Source organism: Macadamia integrifolia, unplaced genomic scaffold (genome assembly GCF_013358625.1).
Source record: "Macadamia integrifolia cultivar HAES 741 unplaced genomic scaffold, SCU_Mint_v3 scaffold858, whole genome shotgun sequence".
Classification (NCBI taxonomy): Eukaryota; Viridiplantae; Streptophyta; class Magnoliopsida; order Proteales; family Proteaceae; genus Macadamia; species Macadamia integrifolia.
In genome coordinates, this window is record NW_024870558.1 from 154,444 (window position 1) to 173,758 (window position 19,315).

General features: G+C 37.3%; 1 protein-coding gene across 3 annotated transcripts in view; it reads right to left on the minus strand.

Moving 5' to 3' along the window:
- LOC122070206 (protein RRP6-like 2) overlaps positions 1-16,769 on the minus strand; it is a 31,357-nt gene extending 14,588 nt beyond the window's left edge. Inside the window, exons 1-13 of one of the 3 annotated variants that reach the window (XM_042634331.1) lie at positions 15,808-16,768; positions 14,390-14,545; positions 13,368-13,526; positions 13,202-13,285; positions 9,006-9,085; positions 8,855-8,905; positions 8,631-8,739; positions 2,166-2,248; positions 1,963-2,008; positions 1,548-1,635; positions 1,253-1,422; positions 470-838; positions 275-376 (exon numbers count right to left, since the gene is read on the minus strand). In XM_042634331.1, coding sequence (XP_042490265.1) covers positions 275-376; positions 470-838; positions 1,253-1,422; positions 1,548-1,635; positions 1,963-2,008; positions 2,166-2,248; positions 8,631-8,739; positions 8,855-8,905; positions 9,006-9,085; positions 13,202-13,285; positions 13,368-13,526; positions 14,390-14,545; positions 15,808-16,485 — 2,175 coding nt within the window. In that variant the 5' untranslated portion in view covers positions 16,486-16,768. Of the gene's footprint in view, positions 1-274; positions 377-469; positions 839-1,252; positions 1,423-1,547; positions 1,636-1,962; positions 2,009-2,165; positions 2,249-8,630; positions 8,740-8,854; positions 8,906-9,005; positions 9,086-13,201; positions 13,286-13,367; positions 13,527-14,389; positions 14,546-15,807 lie in introns of all 3 variants that reach the window. The other 2 variants (XM_042634332.1, XM_042634330.1) reach the window with 2 other exon arrangements.
- Between the last annotated feature and the right edge of the window lie 2,546 nt (positions 16,770-19,315).

The following is a 19,315-nucleotide window of genomic DNA, read 5'->3' on the forward strand; positions in this document are numbered from 1 at the left end:
GGTGGAATTGAGCCTGCACTACTGAAGATTCTAAGAATTGAGAGTATCTCCAGACCAGCTTGGTGGTTTTTCATCAGATTGATTAGATCTTGGTCCTCATGCATAGTATGCTTTTTTGAAAAGATAGATAGAAACAACCCAAATGTTGCAATACATTTATATTTATCTAATAGAAGTAGACTAGTAGCAGTCAAGTGTGCAACTTTAAACTAGTCGACTTAGTTTGATTTATCTGGATTTGCAAAGGTTCCTATAACATAAAAATAGAACTCACTTTTTTATCTGGATTAAGCTTTCTCTTTGAGGTTGAACTCCCCAGTAGTGCTCCAAAAGCTCTGCTTGGCTTCTTCAGCATTTGGACAGTGGCTCCAGTAACCTACAAGGCAATAAATTTCCCAGTTACCACATCAAACCTCAGTATCAAATTACAAAAAAGAGTACAGTTCCAATGTCCAGAGATTTAGCATACAGTTTTTGCCGAAGTTTTAGAGCCCATCTCAATATTTGTGTCACCCAATTGTGCTGAAAGAGCAGGGCTTCCCTTTGGAAGCTCTAACACATAATCCTGTTCATTCTTTATTTTTCCAGCTTCGCAAGGTAGTTCAAAGGGGCCTCCTTTTCTGGATGTATCACTTTCAAAAGCATTTCCCACAATTGCTAAAGTCTCTTCCTTGACCGGTACTCTTATGCATTCACCTATCTTCCCATTTACTGAATCATCATAATCACCATTTGTGTTCATTGTTTCAGCAGCCGCAGCCAGCATTCTTGTAGGGATCGCCATAGTTGGTAAGGCATCAGATTCAACAGCTATCACTTCCACATTTTCATCTGATGCCTATTCATTGGAAATATTTTACATTACTACACTGGTGAAAAGTGAAACAAAACCTTTCATGCAAAGATGTGTATGTGGTCCATCCATGTTCCCCACCTCCCATACTGCAAACATGGTTCACCAACAAGTCAATCAACCCTATTTAATTGTGGAATACCTCAGATAGTTATACTAGACCAATATGATCTGTCAAAGTAGTAGATTCCACTCGATACGATGAACATACCTTATCCATTCATTGGAAGTTAAGATCACAAGCAATAGGGTTTATGTCCTATGAAGCATATAAGATGTTGCCCGCTAACTGAATGGTCAGGATAAATGAGTTGGTGAGATTTGTTTGCAGTAGCAAGGTTGTTCACCATGGATGCTTTTGACCTAACAATGGTTTTCTTTTTTTAATGAATCTCTTACTCTTTCTAATTGACCCTTCTTTAGTTGCTCAGCTGCAGTTTCAAAAGAAGCAGCATTTTGGATTGAATTCTCGATGATGTTAAGTACAGAACTAAGATTGCGCTCAACGTAAGAATGTTTTGATCTAACTAGACGCCTGAGCTTTCCAGCATTAAGGGGCATCTGCCTGGCTTTTTAATCCAAAAAACACCAAAGAGCAAAAGTAAGACAACCTGTCTTCTAATTACCTATTCGAGAGGAAAACATTGAATAATCAAAATTTAGTTCAGAGAATAGTAAATCGGTTCCCAAATACCGATTTCAAGAACAGCTTTGTTTGGCAGTATATAGCCAGTGCTTTCATCCTCTGCTCGCGCAACAACATCTCTCCATTCACAAAGCCCCTGCACTCCAATTGAACTTAATACGTAAATAAAAATATCCTCACTATACAAACTTTTGTGATCTCTAGGAACCATGAAGTCTGACAGTAAATAGACCGGGATTAGAAATTATAAATCAAAAACTATGTTCATTTATTTTTTATAAAGGTGGTTTCCAGGTTAGGGCATCAAATTCTGAATGGAGATCCTCAACCCCCTGCACGGCTGCTATACTTATGGCGCACACAGGCAGCAGTGTTGACATATACCCAACCTCAATCCCGATGCAAGTTATATTCCTCCTACTAATATGAGATGGACATGAAGAGAAGAGGAGGAATAACTCACTGCAACAATAGCCAGCTGTTGTGCATTGAAATTAGCTCCCCCTAACCTGCAACAAATACAAGAAATAATTATAAAGTTTCATCACTTTACCTGATAAATAAAGGTTGACTTGGGGTTGAAATTTGAGAAAACAATGAAGATCACATGACTGCAGTTTCCAAGTAGAAACATGCTGGTGACAAGATATGAAGTAAGCAACAAACCCGTATACGTGGAGATATGAAGTATCTGTCAAAAGCTCTTTCTCATAAAGCTGCATGCATATGTCATAACTGCGTCTGTAGACCTGTTTCCAAATATTGCAAGACCAATTAAAGGGCCTAATGAATTTGTATACACGATTTTCAAAATAGATGTTAAAAGACATGGAAACTAAAGGAATTTGGCACACATGAGGGACTTTTGACTTTCTGAGGTAGCAGTGAAGAGACATGTTCAAAATACTATTCAATGTCAATCACACAGAGGGAGAAGGCATAAAAACATAAATGATAAAATCATTGCACAGAAGCTTTCTACAGAGAAAGAAAGAATCCATGGTTTATGCTAGAAGTTAGTTTATGCGAATTGTAAAATGATGATTACAACAAAAAGACAAAGGAAATCAAGAATCATTGCCCAAGAATCCGTGTCAGAATCCAACATCCAAACATCGATGAGTCATCCATTGCAAGAGACCATGCAACACTGCTGTCAAGATGAAGGTCTCACCCACTGGCTATATGCACTGATCATAATAAGAAGCTTCAATAGGGCTCCAAAATTTACCCATCATACCCATTTACCCACCTTATTCGACCTCATTTGGAGGGTAAGGTTAAGGTTCTTTCCGTTTAGGCTATATGGGAAGGGAAGGGTAAGGGTGAAGACTTTATCCTGACCAATTTACCTACCCAGCTAAGTGCTATAATATACATGAACTTATGAATAATTGAACGAGTACATTATATACATAACAAACCAGATCGTGCAGTTTTAGTAAACATACAAGTGAAAATGGAGTAGTTTAAAACTGATGATAGATAGATACCTCAGGGAGAGAATTTTAGACCCATTTAAATATTGTAATAAACATAACACATAAGGATAATTGAATAATGAATACATTATATAAATAACAAATCAGATTGTGCAATTTTAGTAAAAATACAAGCGAAAATGGAGTGGCTAAGACTGATGATAGTGAGATACTCAGGGTGATAATTTTAGACACCTAGGTTCAATCGTAAATATTTAACCAAAAAAAAATGACAAGGGCATTTCTCACAATAAATGTGGGGTGACAAAAAAACAACGTAGAAATAAAGTAAGTGCAGCTGAGATGAGGATGTTGAGGTGGATGAGTAGCAAAACTAAGAATGATAGAATTAGATAAAAACATTTATGCAATTTAGGAGTGGCTCCAATAGATGATAAGTTGAGGCAGAATTGTTTGAAGTGGTTGGAGTTTGGACATGTATAAGAGTATAGCGATTGCCAATGCCACTGTTAAGATGGTGTCACTTACAGAAATTAAAAGAACAAGGCGTAGGCCGGAAATCAACTTAGACTGAAAAAAGAGAAATGGATGGGTTTAACAGTTAATATGACCTCAAAAAGTATTGATTGGAGGAAAAGGACTAGTAACAAGAATGGCTTTGAACTAGCTGATTGAAGAAAAATGATCTATGTAGCCAACCCCATTTAGTTGGGATAAGGCTGAATTGAATTGTATAACCTCAGATAAAGTTGAAAGGTGAAAAAACATTCACGTAGCTGACCCACTTAGTTGGGATAAGGCCTTGTTGAGTTGAGTTTTACATAATACAAAAGTCACGTGGCATATTTTGGTTTTTTTTTTTTTTTTTTTTTTTTTTTTAAAGCGAAAAATGTAGTGTTCTGTACATATTTTGCTGCTACTTTACACTTTGTTAATAAAATAGGTGGAACCTTCTTTAAACATGAGTTACCTTACTAATTTACCTGCAAGGCAATGCAAATTTAACCAGTAGACAATACAATTAGCGTATACCCGACCCTCTATGGAATGGAGAAAGGTATTATACCGACTAGGAGCATAAGGGTAAAGTACCTAACAAACCATCCCCTAACTGTTCACAGCCCTACATCACCACAAACATAGTCATAGAAACATGAAAATCATTGAACCAAAACTTTGACAGCTAATCATGAATGGTTTTAAGTTTTGCTCGAATTGGAGTTTCGACACTAACCAAAACAAAACCAAGGTCGATACTGATTTGGTCCAAATTTCAACCCTGTTTCGATAGGTTTCAACCAAAACATGGTCAAACCACATATATAATTCACAGATTTCGACCAAGGCCTCTTTGTTTCGCAGGTTTTGACAATGCTCCTTGGGATTTTGCCAAAAGCTTGATGTCTTCTCACTTTTTTGCATTCTACTCATTCAACCCTTCTACAGCTTGGATTTGGATGGTTGAAGCTTGAAAGTAATGGTTTTTCCTACAAATCTAATTTTTGGAAGAATTAGTACATAGACAGTAGTTTCTTTTTGATTTTTTTTATATGTTAGATAGAACGGCCCGTAGGACAAGGGAACCTATATGCCCTAAGATAAAGTAGTGGAGATTAAAAGGAGAATCCTTAGATACAAAAGTGGGACTTTGAGGGAGGCACCAATACGATGTGGAATGAGATAATGGGATGTATTAAGAAGGTTTCTAAAGAGGTTCTAGTGGAAGTAGGGCATTCATCAGACCTCTTGGGAGACTTAGTGGTGAGATGATGAGGTCCAGAGAGCCATTAAGACCAAGAAAACCAGTTTCAAGGCATGACAATGGACTAAAGAGGCATAATTGTTGCCAAAAACGAAGCTAAGAAGGGGGAAAGCTATGTATAAGATAGCTAAAATTAGAGAAATGAGGAGTAAAGATTCAACCACGTGAGATGTATTAAAAGCGATGATAGTAGAATCCTAGCAAGGGATGAGAACATTATGAAGAGATGGGAAAGGCACTTCTCTGATCTATTAAATGGAGACACTTCAAGAAGGTTTGGCTTAGAAGAATGCATTAGTCATCAAGACACCACACGCCATAGATATATATATATATATATATATGAATGGTTTGAGTGGCTAAAGCTAAACAAGCCTTAAGAAAGATGAAAATAGGCAAGATACCAGGCCCTGATGAAGTCCCAATAAAGGTATGGAAAGGCTTAGGGTAATGTGTGGTATCTTGGTTAACCAACCTTTTTAACAAGATTTTGCACATAAGGAAAATGCCTAATGATTGGAGGAGAAGCATTGTAGTTTCAATCTACAAAAATAAAGGTGATATTCAAAGCTGCAAACTATTGGGAGAAGGTTATTAAAGCCCACCTGAGAAGAGAAACTATTATCTCAGAGAACCAATTTGGTTTTTTTAGGTAGATCCACAACAAAAGCTATTTACTTACTCAGGAGGCTTATAGTTAGATTTAGAGCCTGCAAGAAAGATCTCCATATGGTCTTTATTGACCTAAGAAAGCCTATGACAGTCTCCCTAGAGAGATAATCTGGCATGTTCCAAAGAAGAGAAGGGTATTGAGTAAGTTTGTAGATATAACTAAAGATATGTATGAAGACGAGGTTACTAGTGTAAGAACCGCGGGAGGGCATCGTAGTAAATTCCAACCTACAATTGGGCTACATCAAGGACCTGCTTTAAGTCCTTTTGTTCGCTCTTATCATGGATGCTTTAACCAAGAACATCCAAGACGGGGTTCCGTGGTATATACTCTTTGCTAATGAACTGTTTTGGTAGATGAGACAAAACCAAGGATTAAAGCTAAGTTGGAACTATGGAGATTAGCCTTGGAATTGAGGGGCTTTAAGATCAGTATAATAAAGACAGAGTATATGATTTGTAACTTTAATCACACTACAATGGATAATGAAATGGTGAAGATTAAGGACATAGAAGTATTCCAAAGTGATAGTTATTAATAATAATAAAGGTGATATAGAAGATGTTTCACAGAGGATTAAAGTGGGATGGATGAAATGGAGAGGTGCATCTGGGGTGTTGTGTGACCGATGTATTCCTTTAAATCTAAAATGAAATTTTCATAGGACAATCGTTAGACCAGCTATAATGTACGGGGTTGAATGCTGGCAATTAAGAGGTGTCATATTGATAAGCTATGCGTAGCAGAGATGAGAATGTTAAGATGGATGTGCCGCAACTCTAGTAATAATAAAGTAAAGAATGACCATATTAGAGCTGACTTGGGAGTTTCCCTGACTCATGATAAGCTCTGAGAAATCCATTTGAGGTGGTATGACCATGTTCAACGGAGGCCTAGGGATGCACCAATACGTCGGAGTGATCTGATTCAGATTGAAGGGCCTAAAATGACCATAGGAGAAGCAGTGAGGAAAGACATGCATAGTTTAGTCTTGTCCCAAGTACGACCTCGAATAGATCGTATTGGAGGTCAAGAATTAATGTAGCCAACCCATTTAGGTGTGATTTTTACTGATTTATGGTGTTGTGTTCTTTCCCTTTTACTTCTACTTTCCTTTTGCTGCCTTTGATCGGATCCATATAGCCGACTAAGGCTGAGTTGTTGTTGTTATTGTTATTGTTGTTGTTGTTGTTGTTGTTGGCCCAATCTAGAGTTGGATTATTTTTTAGGTTGTTAAATTATTTATTGAATTTTTTTATTTAAAAATTGGATTTTCTCGCAACAAATAATTGTAAAAAGAAAAGGTTAATATGTGCTGGATGGACTTCAAATTAATATATGTTAAACAACATTGGACACTTGGGCTTCAAATTAATATGTGTTAAACACCGTTGGCTGGTATGCTGGTGGACCATCCTTCAAGAGCACTGGTTCAGCATTTGGAGGGTATGGTGGCTATGATGGATCTTCTACTTCATTCCCCAGTGCTAAGCATGGGGTGAGTTAGGTGTTGGGTCATCTTTCGTCGACAAGATCCTCTCGTATCCACCCCAACTAATTGTGCTGGCTCCACCCAGTTCCAGTCTCAATGAGACATTCTGTAGGTTAGGATAACATCGATATGTTGATGAGGCTTATAGGTGGGTTATCATGGACTATCAAAAAAATTGTGCATAAAATATTTCATGGGATACATATGTGCTGCATTTGGAGAAGTGTCAATGAAATCTTCAGTAAAAAACGCAACTCATGGATTGGACCCACCAAGAAACTCCATGTGGTATTGAGTGGTGAGTGTTGTGTATACTTGTATTTCCCTAATCTAATGTATGTTTTGATTGCTTCAATTGCATGTTTACCTTTCTAGTAGCTAAACTATATGCAGTTATTGTTTATAATAGGACTACTATACTAAGGGTGTCAAACGGTGTGGTTTTGGTTATTCGGTTCAGTTCCGTTCGGTTTACATTTTGATAAGGTGAAACCAAAACCGCGCCGGATAGGAATAAGGTGAAATCAGAATCGCTTTCATCCGGTTTCGATTTTAACAGTTTTTAATCGGTTTTTGTTATTCGGTTCACAACCGGTTTACATGGGGTTAATAGTATCGTTTTAGAAAATGGTTTGCATCCTACAATTAGTGTGAATCCTACATATACTAAATTTCCTAAAGAGTTAAGACAATATATATTTATTTTGCCAAGGACAATATACTTTCTATAAAAGATTACACATATTATAACTAATTAACTATGATCCTAGAAATTAGAAAATCAAGAAGTGTGATTGTGTGAAAGTGAAGCTCCCTCTCGATTAGTACTTTGCTTTTCTTTTTTTTATCCCCTTTTTTCGTAGAGACCCATCGAAATTCAAAACACTTTAAGTCTTTAATATTAGGTGCCGGTTAACCATCGGTTTTCCGGTTCGGTTTGGTTCTGAACCGGAATTATGGCCTATAAAACCAACACCGGATCAATTTACTACAGTGCGATTCGGTTCAGTTATAACTGGTCGGTTTCAATTCCGATAAATGGTTTCGGTCATATATTGACACCCTTATACCATACAGCAGCATTTACGTACACTAGCAAACTTGGGTCCAAACCACAACTACCATTTTGAGCTTTTTTATTTTGTTCTAAACAAATTCATGGATATGTGTAAATTGTTCAGAAAAAGGCAGCACAAAAAAGAACTAGTAAAAAACCATTTTCTGGACCTCGAAACCTAGGTTTTGATTTTGGCCAAGAAAATCCCAGGTTTAGGTCAAAACCTGGGAAGTTTCAATTTTGGCCAGGGTCGAAACCTAGAGCCTTGTAACAATGAGTATACTTTGTATGAAATAGGGAAAAAGTAGAGTTAGAATCCAAAAGAATCACTTTCACACAAATAGTAAAGCTCTAACGAATATAAAATGATTAGCTTCGCAAAGACAGACACAATAATCATACAGTTGTCATGTATAGAAAGCAGGTCTACGCAACCACAGATATGGGCATTTTGGGCTAAGTTTCCAAACCAAACCCCCCAACACACACACCACAAAAAGTGCAATAATTTTATGCTTCTTGAAGCCAAAAATTGCTTGAAAAAGTTTATCAAACAAAGCGTTAGAATTTTACAACAAATCATTTTCCCAAGAAAACATCTTGAAATTGAAACCGAAAGCAAAATAGTACTGAAAATCTTGTGAAAATTTCCTCATACATAAACAGTAGAAGACCATTATGGTCTATATGAGTTAATGACTATACCTCTGACAGAAGATCATCACCACTTTCAGAATCTGCTTGTGCTGAAAGCAACCTGGCTCTCATAAGATCATAGATATGCAACAGATAATGGGTATCTTCTCTTGCGTATCTGTCAACATGGAATCCTAATGAGTCCAAGATTTCCAGATAAAAATAACTGGGTCAGTTAAGAAGCAAAGTCCTAATAACCAAGAAATATAAAAACACTCTACAACACAAACTACCTAAGCATCTCATCAGGAATCGGGCGCAATCTCCAATCCGCATTTTGGTATCTGCAAAGGATTTCAGGGAAACCTTACTGAACATGAAAGACAGCATCAATGCAAAAGATGCCCCCAGAACACCCAGATATGGCAAAGATAAAGAAGTTACTCCTTGTTTGCAGTGACTCCACAAAAATGATGCAGGAGATACTCCAAACTGTTCCTCTCTAATTGCAACACCCTAGAGGCCTATAAGTCAATAAAGAGTAATTCATTCCTCAGGATCATTATGTTGAGGGAATAATGGCAGCAAAAGCTATCATTTAAATATACAAAAAAAAAAAAAAAAGACAAGTACAGTCGAGCACAGAAACCATGACAACTTTAGTTAAGAAGAAAAAAGTATAGAACGAGAGAGAGAGAGACACACTCACATACACAAACACACAGGGAAGACTACGACAAGAGTTCCTTTCCATCATAATATAATTCGAGAAGACCTCACAAGTAAATGTAGATTCTACAAGAATCTTCTGCTTAGGTCAATTTCACAATGCAAAGTACTAAAAAAAAGCACCCAAGGAGCAAGAAGAGAAGGCTTGCACCATAATACAAAAGAAACATCAAACGTAACATGTCTATTACTAAATATTAATATGCTCAAGAAATAAAACCTTACTGGGGTAGTTAAATTAATGGATATTAAAAGGTATTAAAAGCCAGTAAACACCAATAAGCTCTAGGTTTAATGGATCTAAGCCATCAAAGGCCCAATAGTAATGTATTGGTGAAGGCCAAGAACGCTAGTTTGCTTCAAAGCAGCCTACAAATTATAGGGACCATTCCCAAATTGTCACCTAACAGTCAACCAAAACCTAATAAGGAGGATGAAATCATAGAACAAGATCTCAGCGAGATCTCGGAAATTTCTCAGTTTCAGCAACTACCAAATCGAAACCACTTACGATATAGAAAAAGTGCAATATCTCAACCAATATTTCGTATTTGAATATCTCGGTCAATATGTTGCATGGCCTTTATATAAATGCTCCCACTCAACAAGGCTCGGATGAAATTTTGACCAAGACTTCGTTATCTCGACCTGTTTTGAATCAGTCTCGGTTATCTTGACCTGTTTTGACCTGTTATCCCACCCCCCCAAATTGGCTTTTTGATGCATCTTTTGGCCAAATTTTACCCAAAGAATCCTAAAACAAGTGGAATTGTTTCTCAACAACATTTGGAGGAGAATTGCCGCCCAACAACACTTGAAGGTAACACATTTTTCTCAAAACTTTTTTTTGCAAAAACATATGATGAATAAAGTGAGTCCTCCACTTGTATTGTACTATACCACACTATTTGTACTCAAATACATGTGTCTCATTCCAACAATTACTAACAAACCATGTGTGATGCCTAATTTATTAAATGGCTTATAATTTGATGTCTTGTAATTCCTAATGCTTATTTAAGTTGTTTTACTTCTAGTAGTACTAAAGATTGTGTGGGATAGCCTAGTGTAGAGATTGTATAAAGCAGAGTACAAACCTAGGGTCCAAAGTCAAAGTACCATTTTGTGTTTGATTTTTTAAAATCTAATGTTTCCACTGTGTTTAGAAGGCCTAAAATAGGCTCAATAACAAGTTTCAGGACCTAACTCAGCCATATGGCCACCAAAACCCAACCCCAAAACTTGCTGAAAAAAATGCAAGGTTTCGACGAGATCTTGAGATATCTTTGTTCAAGCCTGACCGAAACCATGCCCAAGACTGAGACCTTGAATCTTGGATGAAATGAATATATAACGTTAAAACTGGCTACTCATAGAAGGAAGAAAAAATAATCAGATAACTTGGATATTATTGCCATGACTATTGATGGGTTTCTAGAAGCCTAAATGATTAGGTTTCAGAAAGTCAGATTAACCATGATCACAGTGATGTAACAATAACCAGAATTAAAGAAAACTTGATAACAGTAGATCAAAAAATCAGATGAACGTAATAATCTTGTAGAATGTCAATAACATGACCAGTAACACCACATTAAAATTTGGTTGGAATCCAATGGCTAGATTAGGAGTTATAGCAATATCCTACTTGAAATAAAATACCCAAAACCCTGAGATCGATGGGAGCTGAGAACAGTTACTGCATAACTCAAATAGACAACATTTCAAAATGTAATTAAAATGTAATCAACAATGATTAACAGTAACATGTCTTTTGACAACTAACAGCAACTACTAATATGTGATTGCAGCAGGAAGTTAATGGACTAAATAGGCACAGAAATCAATGGAAAAAGTTCCACATTTATGGGACTCTACTCAACTGACTTCTGATCTAAGGAGGTTTAGAATGGCCTGTGGTTGATGGATCTGAGATCAGAACTGAAATCTCAACTGCATTGACCCGAGAACTCAAGAGTTTCAAGATATTGGGATACTATGAACAGAACAAGAACTGTACTTACTTGAGTATTAATGGAAAAGAAGAATGAAGAAGAAGAGAACATGAACTAAGCTTCCCACTATGAACTTGACTCTCCGTTGGCGGAAGGACTTTCCTCTTCGCTTATGGACTTGCTTGGTTCTCACTTGGGCCGAGTGTTGTAAAGACTGGCTACCTATAAAGATCCATCACTGCACACTTTCTATATATCTATCTCCATCCAATCAAAGGCGTCCACATCAGTCACACCAACATTATTGGAGTCTCACCAATGGAGTGGTTGAATCTCACAACCAGTTTCTGAGTCCCACAGAAGAATAGCAAAAGCCATAACCTTTATTCAAGAAATAGTGGGCACTCCTAGAGCATTACATGTTTAAATAGAAAACCACAAACTTGAATCATAATGGCCATAGGATAGCCTGCATCCAATGGGAAACAAGCCTATTCATAATTTAAACAAAATGAATTAAAAAAATAAATAAATAAATAAACTACCCAACGATAGGTTGTAGGAGTAGTCCTAATGTAACTAGGACTAGTAATAAATAAACATAAAACTGGGTTGGAATTATAAAGAGTACTCCAGCCTTACAAGGAACTATTTAAACATAAAAATAGACCATAAATAGTAACCCTCGGCCTGGTTGTTGTGGTGAACCAGAAGTCTTGAACACCCTTTTAACTGAGTCAACTCACTGAGTTTCTGGCTCAGTTGCTAACTCACTGAGTTGGTGAATCAGTGAGTTCCTTGGCCCGGGCTCTCAGTGCAACTAGGTGAAAGGTATAGTTTGTGCTCACATGTTGCTGTGGTCTCTGTCTCAGTCCCATGCCTTCGTTCCATTGATATAGGTATACAGTAAAATACCTGCCTCGAAGTCGAGTTTTCCGTCTCCTCTATTGGTAATTTTAAAGTACCTATCCTGCTGATCTGCATCAACTAAAGTTGGTACTTGACACACTGTTTCTATTACAAACCCAGTTACCTAAGACAAGCTGTGATGAACTATTTTATATGGAGTGTATTTGCTAAATACCTATGTAATTAGCGAAGTCATGCTATGAAACAGTAATGAGAACTAGAAGAGGAGGCAGGGGAGGATATTTCCAAACAAAAGATAGTGCACGAAGACACAGTATTTCACATAACCATGTGGACTCAAACATAGAAACTCAGAAACCTGAGCCCCTGTCTTGACTTGACTCATACAAAGTTAGATCAAATTAACGCTTTGAAGTATTAGCCACATGTGACATTCAGTATTGTTCATAAAGGGCAAGTTGAGAAGGAGTTGGCCTCGAAATTAAGCATTAGAAACATAATGGACAGCCTCATTCCAATTATTTCAGCAGTTTCCTAAACCCAATAAACACCAATAATGAAAATCACTCCAAAACAAAAGGATCACCATTCCATCTTAGATATACAAACAAAGAAAGGAGACATAGCTGATACAAAGTTACAAACCCTGTCACCAAATCAGCAAAGACAAAGGTAGTATAACGAAAAAAAAGGATCACCATAGCATTGGAGATAGAGAACTATATGGAGCAACAAATAGTTCAACATGATTTTGAACGAAAAATAATATAAGTCAGCACCCATCGTATATGTGAACAAAGAGCTTCAAATGAATGAAAGTCCAGCTACAGGCTAGGTTTTAAGACCTAAGAGTACGGAAAATAATCAAGACAAAAAGTTGACCTATAACCTATAAGCCAGTATCCCTTAAATTCTACTGTACATGCAGTATAAACAAAGGTACCGGATTTTCCAACAAGCTGAAAATCAACAAGGGGGGAGAAGAAAGCTCCAATAGTTCACAGCTTACTTTTATCTATCTTCTAAGATAAGTAAACGGGAAACAGAAGGCTAAAAAGAGTATCTGCAAGGGTTACAAGGTGAAACCTGTCCAGTGTCAAACAAGTTGCAGATATATATGCCAAAATCCCGTTGAAGCCACACAATATCACGATCCGCCCCATGCATAACCTGATTGAGAAGCATACGATCAAACACCACAGCAGCACTGTTAAGATCAAGACATATTGAACATGAAATAAATAGACAATACCTTCTTCTTCAAGGGATCTTTAAACAATTCCCTGAGGTGTGGACCGATAAGTACCCGAAGTTTTAGTGTATCAACTACATAGTCTTCACTTCTAGTAGAAATTTGCATCAAGCACGTCATTCCTTGAAAGGACCGATATTGATTATGCTCCAAATCAACCTAGATAAAAATACGAAAATAAGTAACAATGTGTAAGAAAGAGTCAAAATAATCTAGACTTGAATTCTTCAATGGCTAACAATAAAATATGCCAATCCACCAAAAGCGAATTTTTTCAAGGGTAGAAACGAACGGTTGAGATTGTAAGAAAAACAGAGTTCGACAACAGATAGTTTGGAGAGAGGAGAAAATATCACTAGTTTTTTATTGTGAAGAGAACTTGAGAAGAAAACTTGACATTATACCAAATAAGAAGGAACACCGTTCAATCAAATGAAGCCAACCAAGGTTGGAACCACTAAAATCAGCCTTGATCACAGCTTCTTACATGGCCCAAAGCTGGTATAAATGGAAACAACCATAGTGTGCATAAAATAGTGATCTCTAGTTCCTCAAGAGTCAAGAGTTAATTACAAACCAGCAACCAGATCAGATCCATGATATGGGACAGTATCTCAACATTTTATCTGGTTGTCATTTGGACAAGTGGCCATTTCCATGGGATTTAAGAGGCTACTGGACCCTTCAGATTCGGTGACCTTTACGAAAAATATTTACCACGCAACAGTTGATTCAATGGCATGGATGCAGTTCAAATTTTCACTGTATAGTAAAGCACTTCTTACACTATTTTCCATTCTTCCATTTTCACATCCAACAGTCCTTGGTCATCGTGAAATGACAACAACAACATCAACAGAGACCACATTCATATTTTAGCACACCAACACAAAATAAACTATTTATGAGCATTAGATAGCCATCAGGGCAGCAATAGGTTGCAACAATTAGACAATAACCAAGAAAAAAACAAAATCCAAAGAAAAATGTAAGCTAAAATCAAAAGAAGCATGAATATTTACTGCAAACTCATCCACATTTTGCAACTTGGCAGCCAACTCCTTCAAATCCTTGACTTCTTCAATGAGCTTAAAAGGGGTACTCTCTATAGGGAGCGGTTTTACTGATTCCACATTGCCAATGTTTCTATCAACAAAATCATACACAGAGAGCTCCTCCTGTAGATTTCAACATAAGGAGTAAGTAGACAAACAATAAGCTATAGCAAAAAATATTTAAAATTTTAATATTAGTAGAAGCAGTAAAACAAAATACTATTGACACAAGGAAAGAGTACGAGGAAAAAAGTAAGAACAATATATTAAAGCAGCACTGGGAAAACAAGAGAGCATAAGAAAAAACAGTGGCATGCCAGCACAATTTGAACAACTAAAACAAAGATCAAACCAAAGATACAAACCTTTAATCATGTCCCATCAACAATTTAGTCATACCTTGACCAATAAAGGAAATTCCCAGGTAATTATGTATGTACACACTCAGCGGTCAGCAATTCTTAAGCCAAAAAATTCATTATAGCCACAGAGACCATTTGTAAAATAGAATAAAATATTTAAAAGGATGCTTAAGGGGACAATGTTACTACACGAATTGTTATCAGATCCATCATTACAGTGACTTTCAATAGGAAGACGACAGACTGTTGTGCTTTATATTGTTCACATAGACTGGAAAATTGCGCGGGGGGGGGGGGTGGAGGTGAAGTCAAAAGAAGAACATATTTCTTCAAACTCAAGCAGCACTTTGACACTCCAGTTGGATCATTCAGTTGTTTCAACAAGTGGTAGGTAATCATATATCCTTGAGAGGTAACTAGAAAGTCCTTCATGAAGTTCTACATAATTCTATTCACACTCAAGATCAGAAGACAGAATTTAAAAGACATATCTATGTAATAGCGTGATATGTGCCAAGTAGGAGGACCAAGCATGCAGAAGAAAAATAACAAAGTAAATGGGGCAAGCAGTTAATAATTGGAAAAAAAATAGTGGCTATCGCTGTAAGAAAAACTCCATGGCAGGGATGTCCTGGGCCTCTAGGCATGTTTATATTGTTCATTGTTGCAAATAATTTCCAGAAGTTGCATTAGTAATGACTAAACAAGTACATTGTATGGTACCCATAGTTTCAATGTCCAAGCATGTACAATGAAGGTGGAGTCTGCATCTACCTTTAAAGCACCATAAATCTTTTCAATTTTCTTTTTATTATTTCAAGAAAACTATAATCAACAAAAAGTGAACGAATGACAAATGGAATAACAGAATCACATCAGAACAGACACATTGGTTATAGCAAGGATCATCTTTATTCATGGTTTCTGACAGGCATAATCAGGAGAACACCAATTGGAATAAAGGGTGGTTTAAGAAAAACAAATGCCATGCATTAGCGACAAAGGAGTTAAATGGAAACTAACCAAAGGGTGTATAAATCTGCTACCATCCTCACTCCTCTTCAACCAAACGTGCTCAAACGGCTGGTTCGAGTTGTTAACCATTATTTTATATTGGTCTTGGGGTCGAACAATGGATGGTATATGGAATGGCACGCGTGGTCTCGCCCCTGTTGTCTTCTTATCCCTTGAAGCCACCTTCACTGAAGTCACAGGAGACGAATCATCTCCCTTCACATTCTCCAAACTGTTACTACCTGCCTTCTTCTTTTTCCCAGAAACCAACTGAAACCCATCTTCAGAGATGATCGAACTGATACGTTTCCCGCCATCCTCTTCTTTCTTCCTCATCCTGTGAAATTCATCCATGGAAACATCACATCTTTCAATGACCTCATCACTAACATTAACCAGCCAGTCATAAGCTTCTTCTGAATCTTGAGGAAAAATCATCTCTTTCCCCCACAGAAAACTCGATGAACCAATACTTTTCAACAGCGATTCAGATTTCTCAGCGATTTCTTTCATCGGAACTTTGAATTCGTCGAAGTTGCAAAAGAAATGGAAGTCTTTATCTGAAGGAATACCTCTGGAAGAACCGGAAAGCTTCGAAACAGAAGATGCCAAAGGACCAGTAGCCAACGCCTTCAATGTTTCAGCTTTTTGTTTCAACGTCTCCTCCGGTACCGAATCAATTTCCATCGCTTACCGATCAAGAAGAAGATTCAGCTAGGGTTTCGATTAAACCATTACAGAGAGAGACCTTAATAACAATAAAGATTAGAAAAATATGAATCTTGAGCAACGAAGAATAGACAGTAGAGTAACAGCAGGTAGGGTTTATACGTGTCGAAGGTTAGGATTCTGCTACCGCCGTTGAGGAAAACTCACAGATGACTAGATGCCTTTCTAACCTTTTCTGTCTCTGTAGCAGAGAGTCTCTTCTCACACAGTTCTCACTCTTTGTACGATCATTCTACAGTCGGAATTCGGGAAGGAAACGGCTATATAAAGTATCGGGTTGGCTAGCATCTTTCCGACACGTGGAAATCGTGAGATTTCGGATGGACAGTCAAACATGTGATATAAATTTCAAGGGAACGGCTATGCATGAGACTTTTATTTAACACAACCTCCCAAGAAAAAGAAAATAGCATGAGACTTTCATGCTTCCGGGTCGTCATTTGATTGCCATTCCCTCCAACACTAACCCATTCTAAGGCCCAAGGCTTCCAGACTTTGATTGGGAGCTTGGTTTCAGGTATTGTATTGTATTGTATTGTATTTTATTGTATCAGTCATATTAGGATCGATTGAAATCAATTCTTGATCATTAACTGATCTGGATTGGATATTGTTTCAAGAGTAAAATGATAAAAATTTGTACATTTTAAAAAGGTAAGGGTAAAACCGATCGATCATGTCAATTCAATCCGATCTAGATTGATATTGAAGTGATATCGGAAATATTGATACCAATACTATACCCTAGATCCATGACTGGGAGTGAAATAGTTGTACAAACCTTTCTAAAAATATATCAAAATAGATTGTTTGGTTAGTTGGCTTGGGAGAATTATCCGACCATTCTTTTTCTCGTCTAGTGACATGCCTTCTTATTTAGTATTAAAAAAAAAAAACATGTCCTCTTCCAAAGTCCAACTAATTTGGAAGATTATTACATTGTTCGTGGAGTGGTATCAGTATTTGCTGATACCAATATCAATACCATCCCCTAAATCATATGTTGAAGAAGAAAAAGAAGAACCACTCTTAATATCCAACACCACATTAGTAGTTTTATCCAATGGCTTAGATTGACGACGTACATCAGAACTTTTCTATCTTTGCAAATGATTTTTTTCCACAAAACTTTTCCTTCCCATATAATTATTGCTAGGGGTGTCAATCCATCAGGCCGGGCAGGTCTCGATTGGGCTTAGCCGAGCCTGACGGCCTATGTCCTTGGACCATGACTTACCTATTTAAGGAATGAGTGGGGCTTGGCCGTTGTAGTGTCGGGCTCTATCAAGTTTCAGGCTTCAATCGCGCTTCTCCTAATTGGGCTAATCGGGCTATAATCGGCCCTTAAACAGGATAATGTACCAATAAAACCTTAAATGGGCCTTAAACAGCCTTTATTTTTCTTAGATTTAAGATACTTTAATTTATTTTATTAAATGGTCAACAGTTTTGAAAAGATGTTACACTTAACAAGTTCAATGAATCTTCACGTACGTGAATGTATGTGAACAACCCTGGTCTATGGATATGGTATCTATTAAATGAGGAAAGAAAAAATAGATGCCATATCCACGGACCAGGGTTGTTCATGTACATTAGATTCACTCCTCTCACACTTGATTACAGTCAGTAATTGATAAAAATATCAATATATACCCTATTCTATCTCAAAAAAAAAATTGAAATACCTATATAAACGGTCCGGCTAAACGTGTCAGTCTGAGTCGGGCTTGTAAATGGATCGGGCCGGTCGGGAGGCCCATCAGGCTTATCCCGTGCATCATGTACTACCTATTTCTAAACAGGCTGGGCTTAGGCCCGACACAATTATTAATCGAGCCAGTCCAAATCGGGCCATAAACGTGTAGGGCGAGGTCGGGCCTACTAGTGCGGGCTTGGAATTGACACCCCTTATTATTGGTAATATTCAACAATACAATGTGTAGTGAGATAGATCGATTCACTATGACATTTTTACCTATCTTTTCCATTCTTAAATTTAATGTGTAAAGGGCAAACAAAGGAATTTAAAACTTACGAAAACTATATTGAATCGCTATGGCTCTCCTCCCACCTCCTCTGCTTGTCTGGCTCCGACTATGGATCTAGCTATAGCTCCCACACCCTGCATCTCCCTCCTCCCCACCTCCCTACCTCCCTCTCCCTCTAAACTATATTGTTTAGAGTATTAGCACACATGCATGGACATAGGCAAGATGCATGCCATTACAATGGGGTATTCGATTAAATTAGATTATGAGATTTGACACTAGGCTAATCTGGACCACTAATCTATGCAATGGTCGAAATAGACATATCATCTGTTTATGTTGCAGAAATACATACCTTGTGATGTTTGAAAAAATAACAACTGTAACAATAATAATTCGTCTATTTCTTTATATAAAATAAAAAGGTATTATTTCTATTAGTCCCTTTTAATGACTCAAACTCCCTTACTCATAACATCTTTTTCTGATTCTCCAGAAAAACAAATGTCTACCTCACTTTCTCCCTTGGGACTTTGAAACCCCTAGATTACCCCTCTCCTCTCTGCTGCAATCTCCAGCATGCCCCACTTTCTGCATATCTCTCCCCTTTCTCTTCATCTATGTCCTCTCCTCAGTCCTTTGCATCTCTTTCCCCCCTCCCTCATGTTTTTGGGTCTCTTGTTGTAGAGATCCGACCCCAAGTCAAACTTACTTCCACCAACCTTTTACCACATACTATGCAAAAAACATCGTCGAGATAACTACCACCACCCTCTCTATGATTTTATTTCATGCCA